This window comes from Carettochelys insculpta, chromosome 5 (genome assembly GCF_033958435.1).
Source record: "Carettochelys insculpta isolate YL-2023 chromosome 5, ASM3395843v1, whole genome shotgun sequence".
NCBI classification, from domain to species: Eukaryota; Metazoa; Chordata; order Testudines; family Carettochelyidae; genus Carettochelys; species Carettochelys insculpta.
In genome coordinates, this window is record NC_134141.1 from 1,015,771 (window position 1) to 1,036,432 (window position 20,662).

The window sequence follows — 20,662 nt, forward strand, 5'->3', positions numbered from 1 at the left end:
ATTAATACTGATGCTTTGTGCATTAATGTTAAGTATCTCATTGTCAGATCACCTCTGCAAATGAAAAGAATAAGGGAGCAGGAATTGAGAGTAGCTGCAGGGAGGGAAATGCCGTGGAAAGAAAGGAGATAATGAATGGATGACACAAAAATATACAGAAAGAAAAGAAGGAAAATGTCTTGTACTAAGGTTGAGCATAATTTTGCCACTGAGTGATGCTAAATGAGAATTTGCTCAGATTTGTTCAGAACAATGAAATACTTGAAGCTCAGACAGATTTTTAAAGAGGGTTATGTGCACATCCTGTATGGTGAGCTAGCCTCTGGCAAAAGACCTCTCGGACGCCCCTAGTTGCGCTACAAAGATGTTTGCGAGAGGGACCTCAGGAAGGTAGACATCGAGCCAGACAGCTGGGAGGAGCTGGCACACGATCACAGCAGATGGAGGCAGGAACTACACAAGGGCCTTCAGAAGGGTGAGATGAGGATCAGACAGCTAGCAGAGGAGAAGCGAGCCCACAGAAAGCACAGTAAGGACCTGCCAGACACCCACAACACATGCAACAGATGCAGCAAGGACTGTCACTCTCGTGTGGGCCTTCAGAGTCACAGTCGATGGTGCAAATGATGATCCCAAATGGAACTATGAAGGGCATGATCCACAGTCTACGTAGACTGAAGGATGCCTACTACTACGTGCACAAATCCCATTGACTGTCTATAGGAGTTAAGAATCTACTCTCCTTTGGAAATTCTGACCTTAGTCACTACATGAAGGCCATCACTCCCCTGGTCCTTTTGCAAACTTCTTGACATCACTGGGTCCTCCGTTCTGGAAGCAGGGGAGGGTAGTGGTCTTACCCTGGCCATGGGCCCTTAAATGAGAATTTGGCCCTCTGCAGTAATACACAAATATTATGGCTCACTCAGCAAGTGGGGAATGAGAAAGGATAGCTGGTCCTGCTCAGATTCTCCAAGCAGAAGTACACATACGAAGAAACCCTTCAAAAACATAATACCATGTGTATGGGGGCAAGTGGGCAATGTTTTGATTGGTGGTCTAGGTTTGGAAAAGCTAACAAATCATTTTACAATATCTACATACGCCAGACTAGACCATTTTAAATGTGCAGCATCCAACTCTAAAGCAGACAAAAGGGAAAGCTATAAAATGTGCTTCTCAAAAGGGGCATTCATGGTCATGCTCTAATGAAATTAGGGGCCAGATTTTTAGAGGATCTCATCATGTATTAATTTTCCAGAATCTGTTTGAAGACTTGCTTCCCTCTGAAGAGTGCTCTCAGACACTTAAGTAAGCAGGCCTCACTACACATGGTGTAGTTCTGGTCAGCATATTCAATAACAACGTGAGGTGAGTTTACAAATGTACTGTACTAAATTAAGCCACATTGTGTTAAGACTTATTTATTCAGTTAGTTATTACGTGGCAAGCCACAATATGAATCTCTAGCACACCAGTTTGCTGTGCAGTACCATCTAGTGGGGACACTCCTATAAAAGGAGTGAAAATCCCAGAATGGGGCTTTGTGGAATTTTCACTGCACTGTAGCAGCTGTTACACCGGGCTTTAGTGAGCAGCAAGCTGGTGCAGAGTAAACTCAGTCTGACTTGCCACGTAGACAAGCTTTGAGAAAGAAAAGGAAATAAAACGAGAGAACTAAAAAATTCCTATCCTAGCCAGCTAGAAGAGTTACCTCCACATGCTGGAGAAAAGAAAACCAAGCAGGATCATCACTAGAATGCATTACTGAGAGAGATGGTGAAATCTCCATCCCTAGATGCTTTTAAGTCCCAGCTTGACATAGTCATGGCTGGGATGATTTAGTTGGAGCTAATCCTGCTTTAGGCAGGGGGTTGATTCCCTCCAGCCCTTCAATTCTATGACTCTAGCCACCAAGTGCCTTTTACCTGGGGAGGAACGACAGAAGCTTTGTTTTTTTTCTTGCCCACATTTGCTGGTAAGAAGGAATTATAGTCACTTGTTTTGACTGGCACAGCAGAATTTGGAAGGAAAATTCTCTCTCTTCATTAAATACAAAGCCAAGTATCGTACAAAATATTTGCTGGGAAATGCAAGCGAATATACTCTGTACCGAGAGCATCAAAAATGACGACTTTATACAGAATACTAATGTTAGGGAAGGCTACAAAGCTGTAAACTGTCCCATATAATAGCTTTTCAAGCAATCAGGTGAACATTTTTAAGCCTGGAAGAGAAGTTACTCATCGTAGTAACGATGGTTCTTCGAGATGTGTCCCCGTGGGTGCTCCACAATAGGTGTCGGGCTCGCCCCGGCGGCGCAGGTTGGATCTTTTCAGCAGTTTCTGCCGGACTGCGCATGCGCCGGCGTGTGCCACTCCCCTGCGCGCTCCCGGCCGCGTGTGCGATCCGGTCCCTGCCAGTTCCTTGACCAACCGCCTCGGATGCTCCTGAAAAATACTAAACAGAGATCCAAAGCGGGGAGGATGGGCGGGTGGTGGAGCACCCACAGGGACACATCTCGAAGAACCATCGTTACTATGGTGAGTAACTTCTCTTTCTTCCTCGAGTGTCCCCGTGGCTGCTCCACGATAGGTGACTACCCAGCAGTAACCCAAGATAGGAGGTGGGTAATCGGTTTATGTGCAGCTTGTCCCCGAGAGGACCACTGTCGAGAGACGGGTATCCTCTTGGAATACCCTGTGAAGGGCATAATGCTTGGTGAAGGTGTCATAGGATGACCAGGTCGCCGCTCTGCAAATGTCTTTTAGTGCAATGCCCTTGAAAAGGGCTGTTGATGCCACCACCGCCCTAGTGGAGTGAGCCCTAGGCGGGGCCAGTAAAGGAGTCTAAGTTCATAGCATATTTTTATGCAGGATACGATGTGCTTTGAGATTCTCTGCGAAGAGACCTTCTCCTTTCGATTTGGGAGCGGTAGAGACTAGGAGTCTATCCGTTTTCCGGAAGGACTTAGTCCTGTCTATATAGAAAGCCAGCGCCCTCCTCACGTCCAGGAGTTGTAGGCATGCCTCTTTGTTGGAGTTATGAGGCTTTGGATAAACGAGGGTAAAACTATAGGTTCGTTAATATGAAACACTAAAAGAAACTTTGGGAACAAAGGCTGGATGCAGCCGTAAGGTTACCGCCTCCTTGGAAATTACTGTGCAGGGTGGCGTTGCTATAACTGCCGCAAGCTCGCTCACCCTGCGAGCTGACGTGATTGCAAGAAGGAAGGTCGTCTTTATCATAAGGAGACGGAGGGAAACCGTGGCTAAGGGTTCAAACGGTGGTCCCGTTAATGCATTAAGCACCAGGTCCAAGCTCCACGAAGGTGGAAGCGGTTTATGAGGCGGGTATAGGTTTACCAGCCCTTTGAGGAACCTGGTAACCATGGGATGGGCAAACACCGTGTGCCCTTCCTCTTCATGTCTGGAAGCCGATATAGCGGCAAGGTGGACCTTCAACGAGGATAGGGAGAGTCCGCCTCTCTTGGGGTCCAGTAAATAGTTTAGTATTACAGGTATAGGCGCAGCAAGGGGGGGCTAATTGCTTGGTAGAACACCATGCAGTGAATCGAGTCCATTTTTGCTTATAGGGCTTCCTGGTGGAAGTCCTCCTGCTACTTTCTAGGACTTGTTGCACTCCCTCCGTACATGTGCTCTCTAGAGAGCTGAGCCATGGATTAACCATGCTTGCAGTCGCAGGCCTCGGGGGTGTGAATGCACTATGGACCCCGGGCTTGCGTGAGCAGATCCGGCGCCACTGGGAGGGGCATCGGTGGATGGTCTGACATGCGCAGGAGTAAGTGGAACCATTGCTGTCGATCCCACCTTAGGACTACTAAGATCATTCAGGCTCTCTCTCTCTCCTGGCTTTCTGCAAGACTTTGTGGACAAGCACTGTGGGAGTAAAGATGTAGAGCAGGGGGCCCCTCCACGAGATCGCGAATACATCCCCCAGGGACCCCCGTCCCAGTCCTGCCCTAGAGCAGTATTGTGGGCACTTCTTGTTGTGCTGAGTGGCAAACAGGTCTATCTGGGGAAATCCCCCTGCATGAAAAAAATCGGTCGCAGCAGACCGGAACGGATCTGCCACTCGTGCGTGAGTGCGAAGCGCCTGCTCAGCTGGTCTGCCTTCGCATTGTGAGCGCCTGGTAAATACGAGGCTTTCAAGGTTATATTGTTGGCGATGCACCAGTTCCACAATCGGACTGCTTCTGCACATAAGGCACGGGACCGAGCTCCTCCTTGCCGATTTATATAAAACATGGTGGAGGTATTGTCTGTACTGATCCCGACTACTTGCCTTGTATATGGTCTCAAAAGTGTTTGCAGGCGTTGAACACTGCTCTGAGCTCCAGTATATTTATGTGCAGTGACTGTTCTGTGGAGGACCACAGTCCCTGCGTCACCTTTTCGCCCACGTGTGCTCCCCACCTTATGTGGGAGGCGTCGGTAGTGAGAAAAACAGATATTTGTGGTTGGTGAAAGGGCACCCCTGTTAGCATGTTCTTGGGGTTCACCCACCACCATTGCAGGGATCTGCGCACCTCTGTCGTGGGCGACACCACCCTGTGGACGGTGTGTGCTGTCGGTTTGTAGACGCTCGCCAGCCAGTGCTGCATGCTGCGCATATGCATTCGGGCGTTCTGTACCACAAACGTTGCTGCTGCCATGTGGCCCAGCAGCTGTAAGCATGTCAGAACCGGCACCGTAGGGCTGAAGGTGACGACTTGCACGAGGGAACCAACGGCGCGAAAGCGGGCATCTGGTAGATAAACCCTTGCTGTGATGGAATTTATACGTGCCCCTGTGAACTCTGTCCTGTGCGGGGTCTGTCTTTGATTTGCCAGATTGATGACCAGGCCCAGCAAAGAGGTGGTGTCTGCTGTGACGCGTATGATGCAAAGTACCTCCTCCTTCGAGGCCCCTTTCAATAGGCAGTCTTTTTTTTTTTTTTCCCCCCCCCCAGATATGGGAATATAAACACCCCCTGTCTGAGCAGGTAAGCTGACACCACTGCCAAGGTCTTGGTGAAGACTCTGGGGGCCGAGGAGAGGCCGAACGGCAGAACCTTGTACTGGAAGTGTTCTTTGCCTACCATAAACCGGAGAAAACGCCTGTGAGCTGGGTGAACAGTTAGGTGGAAATACGCATCTTGTAAGTTGAGGGCTGCGAACCAATCTCCATCGTCCAGTGCCGTAAGTATAGAGGCGACTGATCATCCGAAAGCGTTGCTTGTGCAAGTACCGGTTGAGGCCTCGAAGATCTAGGATGGGCCTCCAGCCTCCTGTCTTTTTCTCTGTGAGGAAGTATCTTGAGTAGAACCTTTTCCCTCAGAGTTGCTCCGGCACTCTTTCTGCTGCCCCTATAAGCATAAGATGGTCTACCTCCCGCTTGAGTCTCGCTTCGTGGGAGGCGTCCTTTAGGTGGGGTCTGGGTGGAGGTCGTGGCGGTGGGAGCGACTGGAAGGGAATCGCGTAACCCGTGGCTATGATCTCCAGTACCCATTTGTCTGTGGTGATCTTTTGCCACTGGTCATAGAACAGTCCGGAGGCGGTGGTGGAATAGTAGCTTCGGATGACATTGCGCGATGGTAGCGATAGTGCAGCCCTCGATCTGTGCGTCAAACTTGTGGCCTTTGGCCCTGCCCCGAGGACGCACGGCTCTGTTGAGAACGTCGCCTGGGAGTTCTGTACTGTTGGTGCTGTTGATGTTGCACTTGCTTGTAGCCCCTGTGGTACTGGGGACGCTGTGGTTGATACTGCAAACAGCTTCTGCGTGTCAAAGGGGAGATCAATGATCTTCGCCTGCAGATCCCTCAGGATACCCGATGTCTGGAGCCAGGACTCCCTGCGCATGACCACTGCCGTAGCTGTTGAGCGTGCTGCCATATCCGCTACGTCTAGGGCGATCTGAACTCCTGTCCTCGAGGCTGCGTAGCCTTCCTGCACGATGACCTTGAGCACCAGCTTCGTGTCCTCTGGAAGTGAGTCCATGAGGGAAGTCAGCCTGGAGTAGTTGTCGAAATTATGGTTTGCTAGATGCGCTGCGTAATTCGCCATTCTCAACAGTAGGGTAGAGGAGGAGTAGACCTTTCTGCCGAACAACTCTAGTTTCTTGGCATCTTGTCCGTTCCCTGTCTTGTACTGAGAAGTTTTCGACCTCTGTTGAGACGATTCCACCACCAGAGAATTTGGTTGCAGGTGGCTGAACAGGAACTCCATGCCCTTCGTCGGGACGAAGTACTTCTTATCCGCTCTCTTGTTTATAGGCAGAGGGGACGCAGGGGTCTGCTATATTGTGGTGGCGGACTCCATGATTGCTTCATCAGCAGAATAGCTATTTTGGAAGAGGCCGGAGGTCTCAGGTTTTTAAGGAGCTTATGGTGTTTCTCCTGCACCTCTGCTGTTTGGATGCCTTGCGTGAAGGCCACCCTTTTAAACAGCTCTTGGAACTGTTTGAGATCGTCCGGGAGGATGGACGTCCCCTGGGGCCGTGGCCTCGTCAGGGGAAGATAGCGAGGAACCGCTAGGGTAAACCTCTCTGGACCCCTCTGGGTCCTGTTGACGGCGATACATCCTCTCGCTAGATACTTGCGAGGGAAAATCTCGGGGTTCCAGAATCAACTCCCCCTGAGATATCTTCGTTTCCGTCCCAGTCCGTGATTGCCCTCGGGGATATTGAAATGTCTGGGGGGATCTGTCCCTGGGAGTATGCCTATGGTGTCTATGCCCCACATGATAGGGGCGACCATGGCAACACGGGCACTGTTCCGGAGATGGAGACCTGGACCACTCTGGAGACGCATACCCCCTGCGTCTGGGGGAGCGAGATCGTCTGGGTGATTGAGATAATGGAGAGACTGATTTGTGGCAGTACTCCAGGGGTTCAAAGCCCAGGAAGGGCGATGGTGGTCCGAGCCATGGTGATGCTGGCTGTAGGAACGGGGATGGGGGCTCAGGGTATACTGGAGGTGACCCCTGCTGCCTCATTGGAGTCCGCAGCATAAGTGGAGGGCTTAGAGCGAGTAGCCCTGCAGCCCTGTCTGGAGAAGGGCTGCGGTGCCGGGTTTTCTGTGCTGCCTTTCCCCTCCCCTGTGGGGCTGGCTCCGCCCCTTTCCACGTCGGGGACCTCAGCCCTGCTGTCCGCGCCGCACTCAGCACGCTCCGCTGCAGTGCCGCGCGGGTGGTCTCCCCCGGTGCCTGCAGGCTGCGTGCCTGCAAGCTCTGCACCACCGGTTCCCCGGGGGTCGGTGCCGCTAGCTGTGGTGCCGCCGGTTCCGGCGCTTGCCTGGCCGCCGCCCTGCCCTCGGTGCAGGGCGGCTGTTTGATTATCGGAGGCTCAGCCTCTGACATGTGCGTCTCCGCACCGCTGCCGCTCAGCTGTGACTGCAGCTGGGGGCTATGCGCTCCACCCATCCCGCTCGCTGTGGCTGCCCGCAGGGATCGGGTTGGTGGAAGCTTCCTCCGTTTTTGCGCTGATGGAGTTAGGGAAGCAGCTTTCCTTTTATGGGCCCCTGCGGGTCCCTCCTGCTGAGGCTGCTCCGGCGCGTCTGGCTGGAGGGCCTTGTCAAAGAGCAGCATTTTCAGCTGCATCTCCCTGTCCTTCCTTGCTCTGGCTGTGAGCTTTGCACAGAAGGAGCATTTCTGTGCCCATCGGAGGCCTGCATCTCTTTGCGGAATGACTCTCACTTTTTGAATCCTGAAGAGGACATTGTGGTGAGTCTTTGAGTTGTTAATAGGGTACTTAGCACCTTCTCTGTGCCTGTTCCCCTCTCGGACTCAGCCTGCCGCGGCAGGAGGCCTAATGGCCTTACGTCCCCGGGCCTCCGCTGCTCCGTTTGCTACTAAGGCTGTAAAACTTTACTTTTTACTCTTTTCTTTTTTTTTTTTCCCCCAAAACAACAACAAGCTAACTTAGGCTAAAAAGACTGAAAAAGAAGCTCTAAACACTTTAAAAACATTGAATACGCTAACTCTGGCCGTAGCCTGAGAGGATTCCGTCTGCAGCCGATGGCGGTTAAAGAGGAACTGGCGGGGACCGGATCGCGCACGCGGCCGGGAGTGTGCAAGGGAGCGGCGCGCGCCAGCGCATGCGCAGTCCGGCAGAAACTACTGAAAAGATCCGACCTGCGGCGCCGGGGCGAGCCCGACACCTATCGTGGAGCACCCACGGGGACACTCGAGGAAGAAAGTTTTATTTTGCGTTTGTCAAAACCTTAATGTCTGGTGGAGGGTGAAGGTACCATGTTCCTATAACTTGTGTGATATTTTACAACATACAAGTCCAGAAGATTATTATAACTCTTCATTCATGTTTCAAGCTGGCATTCCATAGTTTATTGAATTTCAACTGCGATATCTGCATTTACCTTAATGCTGCAATCAGGACAATTTAGCACTGTATCTCGCAGCCACAATACAGCATCTGGAGTCCACATGCCTATATTAAGGGGGAGATCTGCTAAACAGCACTTTGTAGCCTGAAAGACATGGAGTATATTAACGATACAGTTTACTTACATAAGAACATAAGAACATAAGAATGGCCATACTGGGTCAGACCAAAGGTCCATCAAGCCCAGCATCCCATCTGCCGACGGTGGCCAATGCCAGGTGCCCCAGAGAAGGAGAACAGAAGACAAGTGATTTATCTCCTGCCATCCATCTCCTGCCCTTGTACTGAAGGCTAGGGCACCATACTTTATCCCTGGCTAATAGCCATTTATGGACCTGACCTGCAAAAATTTATCAAGCTCTTTTTTAAACCCTAATAGAGTCCTGGCCTTCACAGCCTCCTCGGGCAAGGAGTTCCACAGGTTGACTGTGCGCTGTGTGAAGAAAAATTTCCTTTTATTAGTTTTGAACCTACTACCCATCAATTTCATTTGGTGTCCCCTAGTTCTTGTATTATGGGAAAAGGTAAATAATTTTTCTATATTCACTTTCTCCACACCATTCATGATTTTATATACCTCTATCATATCGCCCCTCAATCGCCTCTTTTCCAAACTGAAAAGTCCCAGTCTCTCTAGCTTCTCCCCATATGGGACCCTTTCCAAGCCCCTAATCATCTTAGTCGCCCTTTTCTGAACCTTTTCTAATGCCAATATATCTTTTTTGAGGTGAGGAGACCACATCTGCACGCAGTACTCGAGATGTGGGCGTACCATAGTTTTATATAGGGGAAGTATGATATCTTTTGTCTTATCATCGATCCCTTTTTTAATAATTCCTAACATCCTATTTGCCTTACTAACTGCCGCTGCACACTGCGTGGATGTCTTCAGAGAACTATCCACTATAACTCCAAGATCCCTTTCCTGATCTGTCGTAGCTAAATTTGACCCCATCATGTAGTACGTGTAATTTGGGTTATTTTTTCCAACATGCATTACCTTACACTTACCCACATTAAATTTCATTTGCCATTTTGCTGCCCAATCACTCAGTTTGCTGAGATCTTTTTGTAGTTCTTCACAATCCCTTTTGCTTTTGACTGTCCTGAACAACTTGGTGTCATCTGCAAACTTTGCCACCTCACTGCTTACCTCATTTTCTAGATCATTGATGAACAAGTTGAACAGGATCGGTCCCAGGACTGAGCCCTGGGGAACACCACTAGTTACCCCCCTCCATTGTGAAAATTTACCATTTATTCCAACCCTTTGTTTTCTGTCTTTTAACCAATTCCCGATCCATGAAAGGACCTTTCCTCCTATCCCATGACCACCTAATTTACATAAAAGCCTTTGGTGTGGGACCGTGTCAAAGGCTTTCTGGAAATCTAGGTATATTATGTCCACTGGGTGCCCCTTGTCCGCATGTTTATTAACCCCTTCAAAGAATTCTAATAGATTAGACAGACACGACTTCCCTCTGCAGAAACCATGCTGACTTTTGCCCAACAATTCGTGCTCTTCTATGTGCCTTGCAATTTTACTCTTTACTAGTGTTTCTACTAATTTACCTGGTACTGATGTTAAACTTATCGGTCTATAATTGCCAGGATCTCCTCTAGAGCCTTTTTTAAATATTGGCGTTATATTGGCCGTCTTCCAGTCATTTGGTACCAAAGTGGATTTAAAGGATAGGTTACAAACCACTGTTAATAACTCCGCAATTTCACATTTGAGTTCTTTCAGAACCCTTGGGTGAATGCCATCTGGTCCTGGAGACTTGTTACTATTCAGCTTATCAATTAATTCCAAAACCTCCTCTAATGTCACTTCAATCTGAGTGAGTTCCTCAGATTTGTCGCCTAAAAAGGCTGGCTCAGATTTAGGAACCTCTGTAACATCTTCAGCCGTGAAGACTGAAGCAAAGAAATAATTTAATCGCTCCGCAATGGCACTGTCTTCCTTGATCGCTCCTTTTATATCTTTATCGTCCAAGGGCCCCACTGCTTTTTTAGCAGGCTTCCTGCTTCTAATGTATTTAAAAAACATTTTACTATTGTTTTTTGAATTTTTGGCTAGCTGTTCCTCAAACTCTTTTTTGGCTTTTCTTACTACATTATGACAGTTAATTTGGGAGTGTTTATGTTCCTTTCTATTTTCCTCACTAGGATTTGACTTCCACTTTTTAAAAGCTGCCCTTTTCTCTCTCACTGCCTTTTTAACATGGCTGTTTAGCCATGGTGGTTCTTTGTTAGGTCTCTTACTGTGTTTTTTTATTTGGGGTATACATTTAAGTTGGGCCTCTAGTATGGTGTCTTTAAACAGTTTCCATGCAGCTTCCAGGGATTTTAGTTTAATTACTCTACCTTTTAGTTTCTGTTTAACTAGCTTCCTCATTTTAGTGTAATTCCCCTTTTTGAAATTAAATGCCAGAGTGTTTGACCGCTGCGGTGTTCTTCCCAACACAGGAATATTAAAAGTTATTATATTGTGGTCACTATTTCCAAGCGGTCCAGTAATAGTTACCTCTTGGACCAGATCCTGCGTTCCAGTCAAGACTAGATCGAGAATCGACTCTCCCCTTGTGGGTTCCTGTACTAGCTGCTCCAAGAAGCAGTCATTTAAGGCATCAAGAAATTTAATCTCTGAATCCCGTCCTGAGGTGACATGCACCCAATCAATATGGGGATAATTGAAATCTCCTATTATTACTGTGTTTTTTATTTTGATAGCCTCTCTAATCTCCCTTAACATTTCAGCATCACTATCACTGTCCTGGTTAGGTGGTCGGTAATATATTCCTAATGCCATATTCATATTAGAGGAATGAATTGTTATCCATAATGATTCTATGGAACATTTTGATTCCTTTAGGATTTTTACTTCATTTGATTCTATATTATCCTTCACATATAGTACCACTCCGCCACCCGCACGACCTGTACATGGCACTCTAACAGATCAGGATGTACTGTTCAAGTGTGCCTGCACAGAAACTAGGTAGTTTCTTAGAAGATATGATATTAAAAGAAAGAAGGAGCCTATTACACTGTAAGTTACTCCAACCACTAGGAAAGCAGTGATCTGCAGAATGGTGGCCCCGTACGCATATAGTAAGATTACTGCCACAGCCTTCTACAGGAACTTAGTCTGCATTAGTTTAAAATTTTACATTATAAAAAGTTAGAGTGCACAACGGAACATTAATCTGAAAGCTACTTGTGTTCTGTGCTGAAGTGCGGTCTACAAGGTGTGTATGAACTGCAGAGAGCAAAGTATTTTGTGCTAACTGCACTGTATGGATGCCTCTGGTGCAAATAAAAGGAAGCCAAATTTATGTAGACATAATCCACTTTGAAAAAATGACATTAACATGAGTTCAGGTTCCTTTTAGTTTACACCAGCAGCGCCCACAGGAGGTGGGCAGCGTGCAATGCTTCCGCATGCACTGCAATTCACACCTCCTGTGCTGCACAGGCAAGCCCGAAGTACTTTAAAGCACCAATAATTGCAGAGCACACAAATTATCAAGGCTAAAACGTGGCCGAGAGGTAGACACACAATCTGGTTTACTTAAAACTGGCAATGGTACCTGGGGTGGAACTGCGATTATTTCTCTTAGGAACTGTGATGGAATCTCTCTAAGCTCTGATACTTTTACAGATGCAACCGTTCCAGTGTCCATGAATTGCACATCTAGGGCACGACTACTGTGAACACTTGTTATCTGAAATGAAAATGAAAGTAACAAGGAAAACTCCACATTAGCAAGAGATCAACATAGCACCTTTAAAAAACAAATGAGTATTTTAAGGAAACTGAAGAAAATGTGGTCATTGCATTTTATTTTCCATTTTATGATGCTAAGCTTGATTTAGTGAAATTTGTTAAATGACAACACAAAACAGATCTATTCCACATTCCATCAGCTAAAATAAAAGGCTACATATATATATTCTATTATTTGAACATGTAGCCTATGTAACAATGAGAATATACATCATAACCAGTGTTAAAGAATTAAATTTTTTAGATTTTAGCCAACTGCCCACCCTGCAAACATAGCAGCTGGTTTGGGGGAAATTACCTGAAATTATCTTTGGACATATGAAATTTAATAGAGAGAAAAAACCCCACCACCATTACCCTACCTCAACACGTGCCCATTTTCCTTTACAATGGAACAAGCAGATTTTGCCACAGAAAGGTAATGAGATTAAATATTCAGAAGCCTGCTGCAATAAAGAAACAAAGGTAATTAAGAGTATATCCATTAAAATCTGAGTGACAGCTGTAACCCTGCCAGGGACCAAAGATGGAACAGTACAGTGGTCAGAACATTGTTGTGGGAGCCAGAAACAATCAGTTCCATTTACGAAATTTGATAGTTTCCCTTTATAGGCTGAAACACAAACACTTTGTTCTTCCCTTTCTGTTAAATGAGGGGTGAATGAGGGAGGGGGAAGACATCCTGACTGCTTATGTGAGCAGGAAATCTGCAAAAACATGCCAGGAAATTTATTAAATAAAAGCTAGTAAATTGTACAGACGAAGCAACGAAGGGTCCTGTGGCACCTTATAGACTAACAGAAAAGTTTAGAGCACGAGCTTTCGTGAGTTAACTCACTTCTTCAGATGCATCTGAAGAAGTGAGTTAACTCACGAAAGCTCATGCTCTAAACTTTTCTGTTAGTCTATAAGGTGCCACAGGACCCTTCGTTGCTGCTACAGATCCAGACTAACATGGCTACCCCTCTGATACTGTACAGACAAAGTTAGTCATAAGTATTCCAAGGGCTATTTACATTATTTTGTGTATCTCTTAAACATTGTACTAAGAAATTGCATGGTACTCTGAAGCTGGCTGGAAACAGTTATTAAAAACTTATATTCAGGGTGTTATGACACACTAATACTTTCTGAAAAGCCCTCAAAGACAGAATTTCTGCTCTGTGCTTCTGTACACAGTTGAGCTGAAGTGCAGTAGTATAACAGACAGAAATATTACATAAGCACCTCCCTTTTCATTGCGCACCTTGTAATGGAAGTAGTCCTCCAACTTCTGCAAGATTTCGCAGAGCTTGGCTAGGCCCTTCGATGGCACCTGGCAATACAGGGTTCCATCAGAGCAGACGTTGGTTACTTTAACATTTGTGTATAAAGCATCTGCCTGCAACAAAATATTTGAAGGAAGAAATTAACAAGTTTTTGGTACTGTTCTCCTTCTGCATGGCTTAACGGTTCCAATGTTAACTGCACAAGCATTACATCCTGATAATATAGTACCTGAAGATGCAGTTCCAGTGATTTGTCACACAAGGCCTTCAGACAGGCGACATTGATATTTAGATCATCCTCTCCTGATGTGTCATACAGAACCACCAGTGGAATGTCACTCTTTTCCAGTATTTCCACAGCAAAAATTTTGCCACAGGTTTGAGATTCAACAACTTTCACTAAAACAGGATCATCACAAAATACTTCCAGCCCTGTGAAACAAGCAGGTCGTAAGTTTCAGTCTCTTTCCTTGAAGCTTCCCAAAGGGAAATACAGTAACTGCCTGCATTTGAGACATCATCAGCTCTAAGAATTGAGCTCAATAGAACTTACATGCTACTTGTAAAGGGACCACCCCCTAATTCTCCATCATGTTTATTCTTTCATGTAATCTTCCACAAATGCTTTGGTATAATATACTTTTAAGACCAATAAAGGGGATACGTAAAGGAAAACAACCTGCTGAAGTAAAATTTCTTTTCTCCATGGTCACTCATGGCATGTAGAATGGCAGTGTGCTTGGGAAATGCGGGGCTAGAAGACAAGCAACAAACCTACAGATCTCTGCTATGGCGACGTCTCAGTAGAGCTATTGGCATGGACTGGGTTCCAGTAGAATTTCTGACACTCCAGAAGGGATCATACTCCTGCCTTCTTATAAGCTGTTGGGATGCAACCCAAAACCTCCTTAGGCAACCTGCATCGAGCTTAACTGACTCATCTTCTTTTGTGCAATCAATACAAGTAGTCTAGGAGAAGGGGACTGATTCCGTCCTTTTGTGGCATTATTGGATTTTTAAACTGGATACTGAAGCAATCTGTCACTATTGTACATAGCAGCACCAAAACTTGTGCCAGGTAGCCCAGCTGAGGCATCTACTGAAAGCTGGCGATGCCCTGAATCTGTCTGTTACTTGTATGTATGTATGTATATGAAGATATATTGGTTCTATAGCTGTTTGGAAATGGTTTTAGCGATGAGTTTCACAATAGGAGGTGAGATCTCCTCCCCCACCCAGGTCACAGGCTAAACAAAGGAACTAATTCCCAGATGGTCACTACACATCCCAGGAATTTGGGAGTGTCACCCGGAATGCACCCAATGGCAGTTTGCCACAATAGCTTACCTGGGTCAGGCGATCCTGATGGAAAAAAGAAAACTTTTTCCCTCCACTAGAAAAAACTATAAGATGGGCCCTGGCAGGGTCCATCTTGGTTCTTTCAGTCACCATGAACTAAGCCTGTTTGGACTGGAGACCTATTCCTCAAAAGGATGCTTGCGAAGACTTTCAAGAATCTGCATAACATCGCTAACCTGCATCAATATCTGTAACTGATGTATGTAATGTATATCACTAAATTTTTCTCTCACCCTGTGCTTGCTTTCTTTGTTAATAAACCTTTAAATTTTAGATATGCAGGACTGGCAGTCAACATAGTTATTTGGGTACGATCCAAGTATATATTGACCTGGGACTTTGGCTGGACCCTTTGGGGCCCCGAAGAATCTGTGCGGTGCTGGTGAAATAGGTTTTAAGAACCTCTCACCTGAGAGTAAGGGGCTGTTGATCTGGGATTGTACAGCAGCTGGCAAGTCTGTGGGTTTGCTTGTGTGGCTGGTTTGACTTGCTTTAGTGAGAAGGAAATCCCAGCCTAGGGCTGCAAGTGGTCTGGTTTTAAGCAAAGATACCTTGGATTGATTTCCTTAGCTGTGCTGAGAAACCCTGTCATTACACCTGTCCAGAGAGAAGCAAAGTCCCTCCTGATATTCAAATTATGAAGGCTTGACTCTGCTCTGGAGGAGAGGTGGGAAAAGTACCCAAAAAGTTACTTGAGTAAACATGCAGCTGCTCTCACTTCTGGATACTTGAGTACAATTTAGATAGGGCATGTGTGTGCATATGCATGTAGTTTTCCAGAGGGACAGTGGTGACTTGTACTTAATACACCCTCCCCTTCCTCCAAGCAGCTGTACTTTTACTTGAGAAACTTTTTGGGTACTCTCCCCTGCCCCCCTCAATCTCTGGTGTAGAGGCACAAGGTTTCAGGTAGAAAGCTGGTAGGGACACTTTCTGGTTAATGTTCAGTGCGAAAGAGACCTTATGGGAGGATTCAAAGATAGGATGCAGCATAATTGTCTTTGTAGAAGATGGTGCTTGACAAGTTGAGCATGAGCACTCCTAGCTCTCCCATTTGCATTGCTGACATGACAGCAAACAGAAGAGAAATTCTGAGAGAGCAGGTTGCCATCAGTTCAAAGAGGGTTTCTTTAGAGCACTCAGAACTGAGGTCCCATCAGGGGCCAAATGCTGAAATGGATGAAACAGGTTTACATAAGTCCTTAAGAAACCTGGCTACTCCAGGATGGGCAAAGATTAAGAAATCTTGGATGGGTAAGTGAAAGGCTGTGATAATGACAACCTGCACTATGATACTGCTTATACAGTCAAAGACACAGGTGTCTCAAAATGGCAGTCCAGGACCTTGGACAGCAGACATTGATGCTTTAGAAGATAGATAGGGATCACCACAACAGGAAGAGTTTCCACTTTTGGAGGTAGGTCTTTGAGTGCTGGGTTTCTACTGGATTGAAGAACTAAAACACACTCCCTGTGTCTACACGTGCCCCCTCCTTTCGAAAGGGGCATGTTAATGAGCAGGTTTGAAAGATGCTAATGAGGTGCTGCAATGAATATGCAGCACTCCATTAGCATAAAGGCAGCTGCAGTGATTCAAAAGTGCGGCTTTTCAAATCACGTGCTGCCTGTGGAGACCTTCTCACATGAGCAGTCACTTACCCCAAGACTTCTAGGTAGTTCCTCTCATTTGCAAAAACTGTACTGTCATGTTGACATTCAGTTGTACAGGGTGGAGAATCCTTTTATTTGTAAGCATGTCTGACTACTATTCTTTCTTAGTATCACTTAAATCAAGTTTTTGGTTAGTGCTTTGTTTTATCCACAGCATACACCATCACCGTTACAGTAAACGGTGTGAATTCCTGATGAAATCCAACAAGCCATTGTGTTCTCTCCTGAGAGCACACAGACTTGTTACTTCCTGTGAGCATTCAGTAACAAGAAATCAATGTTGTAGAGATGCTTCTGGGAGGCTTGGGAAGTGAAGAACACAAAATATGTTAACCTGAAAAGCAATGTTGGAACAGATGGAATCCTGAGAAAAGTCTATGGGGCGGGCTACCAAAACTGGAGTGGCAAGGAGTTGTAACTCAGCTTAGTACTAGCAGAGATTCCTCTTATGTGCAGGCAGAGGGGTAGCAGGGTGACTTGCAGCACTGGATGCACCAATAAAGCATCACAGGGACACAAGTAGTTAACCTGTTCAGGTGTTTTTACAAATCCTATTAGGTAGTCATGTGCATCCTTAGGAGACTAAATAACTAAGTCTGACCGTTGGTCTCCCTGGGCCTCAGTTCCCATTTCACATATGGGAATAATTATGCCTTCCTTTCTCTCATCCTGTTTGTATGTCTTGTCTACTATACCTGCAAGGTCTCTGGGACAGGGACTCAAACCCTGTGTCAATACAATAACTTATATAGCCACGCTCAGAGGGTTGGGAAGACCTGCCCACCAATATAAATATGATGCAAAAAATATAATGAAAAAGGCAGAAGGGAAAAAAGGAGGATGAAAGTCACTAGCTCTTTCCATTAAAAATAAAATACTACTTAATCAGCCAGAGACATTTCAGCTGATCTTAGTCCTAAATCAAGCTTCTACCAGGAAATATACATACAAAATCCTTCTAGAATAAAGAAAATAAAATGTATTGTGTTCTAATAAAGCAAAAGCCTATTGAAACATGCTCAACTTTAATAAACTAGGCAAGACAACATCAAAATTACAGTTTTTATTTTAACCCTGTTCCTCTCTGTTCCTTACCTTAATTTTTCAGGCTTCTCTGAGGAAGTCAATGAAGTGTTTTGGGGTAAGGGCTCTATTCCTGCCCCCGCCTCAACTCTGCTGAGATACATGAAAATTTATGGTAATAGATATTTAATAATAATGTTCAGAAAAAAATTCTTACCTGCAAGTTTACATTTTGCAGCTTGGAATGGAAGTGAATAAAAGCGTCTATCTAGTTTGTACACTTTGCTGTTTTCAATAATCTCACTGAATCCATAATCAACATAGCATACCTAATAATTGAAAGGTAAAGAAAAAATTTTGTATCAAATATATTAGTACTATATTAATTATTTATCCAGAACACACACACTTACATGGTGTAATTATTGAGTGACCACATTTTTACAGGTAGCTGTTAATACAAATCTTTGTCATTAACATGGAGTATGATTTGCAAGGCTATTACAAAGAAAGATTTCAGATTAATTTGCCAGCAAAAAAAAAATTAATTAGGAAAAAAGTGCTCTATGCTTCTCTTTCCTGAAGTCACTGAAAGATCACCTACCATTTCCTTGGAACATCAATGCTTCCAAGGGTACAAAATGACAGTGCTTTCTAGAACATTTTCCCTTAGAACTGTAAAGGAGATGGTAGTACAGCAGTAATTTGATTTTTTGTTTTAATTTTTGCAGATTTAAGTCAGGCCATTTAATATCATTTCAGTGCAGTTCTAGTTATCTACCTTTTGTTTTTATAATGAGAATGCAACCCTTTTCATTCTAATTTCTGATCATTATATATGGTTTACGAACACTGCAGACTTCTTTCCATATTGGTAGGCAAATTGCTTAGTCACTGAAAGAAAGGTGGTTGGAAGAAGCAGTCATGTTGGTTGGTAGCAGCTACTACAGCTGGCATCATTTTTCTGAAGTGCACACTTCACCATGCTAGGTACTGGAAGACCACCAGGCTCAGGAATAGTGATTTAGAAGGTTCTCTTGAAATCTCACATGCAAGCCAGACACTCCAGAAAGCCAGAATTCAACAAGGCTTCTGGAAACAAACTCTAAAGTAGGCGGTTCTTGCAGTGCACTCCCAACCCTCCAGGAGGCAGTTTGGATGTGGGAGGAAACTGCAGTTTAGGGCAGGGGATTGGGATGTGGAAGGGCATGTGGTACCCTGGTGGCATTTAACAGGATGTGGCCAACAGGTTCCTGCAATTCCTAAATTCATGAGTGTCCAGCATTTGGAATTTCCCTGAACCTAAGACTGCAGGGACCTTGAGGTCACTTCCAAGAGCCCCACACAGCCAGGCCAGGCAGGGAGCCTGACTTAGCTCCCTGACCTCCAGAGCACAGCTGATTGGAATTTCCAGATATCCTTCTTTTGACCATACCACCTGATCCAAAAGGGACTCTGGCAGTTCTGGTCAACTGACCAGGCCATTAAAAGTTCAAACGCACCACTGGCTTCCCTACTGCACAAGTCAGTACAGCTAGCTGTAATGTGAAGAGAAATCAGAGGTACATTTGCTGCTTTTTCCTGTAGCTAAAACGACCTCATGGACTTCTCAGATGAGTGAAAGTGCACACCTGTTTGGAAAAAAATATTTCACATTGTGTGTGTCTGCTAATTTGTGAAATGTAGTGTTAGAAGTGTTTTGAGCAGATCTTTGTGAAATTATGTCACGCCAACTTGGGAAGTAAAGACTGAGAAAAATTAAAACCTACACAATTTAAGCTTAGTAAGTATAACCATAAAGCAACTCCAGACATGAAAGATTTGAAATGTTTATTAAACTCTTCCAGTTTAGTCATGTTCTAACTTTTTAGAAAGCAGAGCCACATATACTTGTGGGTCTAGACTGGGGTGCACAAAGTAGGATGTGAAAAATTTCTTAATGGTCTCAGGCTCATCTATCATTAAAAATGCTGAAGTGGTTTTGTGTGTGTGTTCACGTTTATATACCACTTAAAGTTTTTACATTCTACGTGTTCTCTTATACATGCCGAAAGGGTCCCCCCCCCCCATGAACATAACTGACATTTCCATCAGTTTGGATTACATTAGACAGGTTGGGGGGAGCGGAGGGGCTGCTAACTGCAGGGACTAAAAAATGGGGCTCACCATAAAAGTTTGCTCATCCCTGGTCTAGAGAACACAGACTGAAAAGAAACTGCAGCAGCGTGAAGATTCCAGTAATTTCGTTCCAAGTATTTTAGTAACCAGCATGTTGAGTACAATAGCAGGAATATCCACCAGGTTGTGCAAGTGAACCTAAGCACTAGTCCATGGTATCCCACTGGTTGGGTACCTGCTGTTACAGTGAATTAGCCACATTAGTCTGAAAATACGTTTCTTGTTCAAGCCAACTAGCCACACTCAACCAGCCAAAGAGCCACATCTGGCTAGTAGCTAGCATGTTGGACACGACAGCACTAGTGTTAACAAGGCACAAAAACACACAGTAATCATAGACTTGGCTTAACTGCACTAGGACTAGACTCAGGAGATCAGCACTCTAGTTATCAGCACTTAACATTCTACACCTAGACGATGGAACTACTACTTCCAAGTCTAATCAGGATGCACAGAATATATTTGGTGATGTATTAGAGATGCTAATGAATACAGAAAAGTTTACAATAAAAAAAAAAAAACAGTAGAAATGCAACAGACCATTTACTTCAGCTGCAATGCTTTAATTTAAAAAAAAAAAACACACTGAAAATTTGGTGTAAATAATAATAAAGGTAACAGCTGTGCATTTATCACAACAGAATCACACTGTAGTACTCAGCAGCAAATTACTTTGATTCTCATTACATAAAAAAACAAAACGCGTCAAAATGAAAAAGTTGCTTGCCTTTATTCTGTTGTGTTCTACCGAAATTATTTGAGCACGCAACCAGGCATCTTCCTCAACATGTACAGCAACAAGTTGTCCAATGGTTACAGACTGCATTAGCAACACTGCCGGATTTTGACTATAATATTCTTTCATCTCATCTTCCATTAGTTCTTGAGCAGCAGAATAGTCTTTGCCCACATACCTAAAGTATGTCAGGGGAAACAAAAGCACCAAAGGTTAAGTATAGCAAAACGAAAGTAGA

The 20,662-nt window shown here is 45.0% G+C and overlaps 1 protein-coding gene across 2 annotated transcripts in view; it reads right to left on the reverse strand.

The window, feature by feature from the left end:
* Positions 1–20,662, reverse strand: part of TDRD7 (tudor domain containing 7) — a 109,098-nt gene that overhangs the window by 8,612 nt on the left and 79,824 nt on the right. For both annotated transcript variants that reach the window (XM_074994496.1, XM_074994498.1), the window contains exons 8-14: positions 20,416–20,602; positions 17,728–17,839; positions 13,687–13,889; positions 13,436–13,570; positions 12,552–12,635; positions 11,993–12,127; positions 8,374–8,484 (exon numbers count right to left, since the gene is read on the reverse strand). In XM_074994496.1, the coding sequence (XP_074850597.1) occupies positions 8,374–8,484; positions 11,993–12,127; positions 12,552–12,635; positions 13,436–13,570; positions 13,687–13,889; positions 17,728–17,839; positions 20,416–20,602 (967 nt within the window). The remainder of the gene's footprint in view (positions 1–8,373; positions 8,485–11,992; positions 12,128–12,551; positions 12,636–13,435; positions 13,571–13,686; positions 13,890–17,727; positions 17,840–20,415; positions 20,603–20,662) is intronic.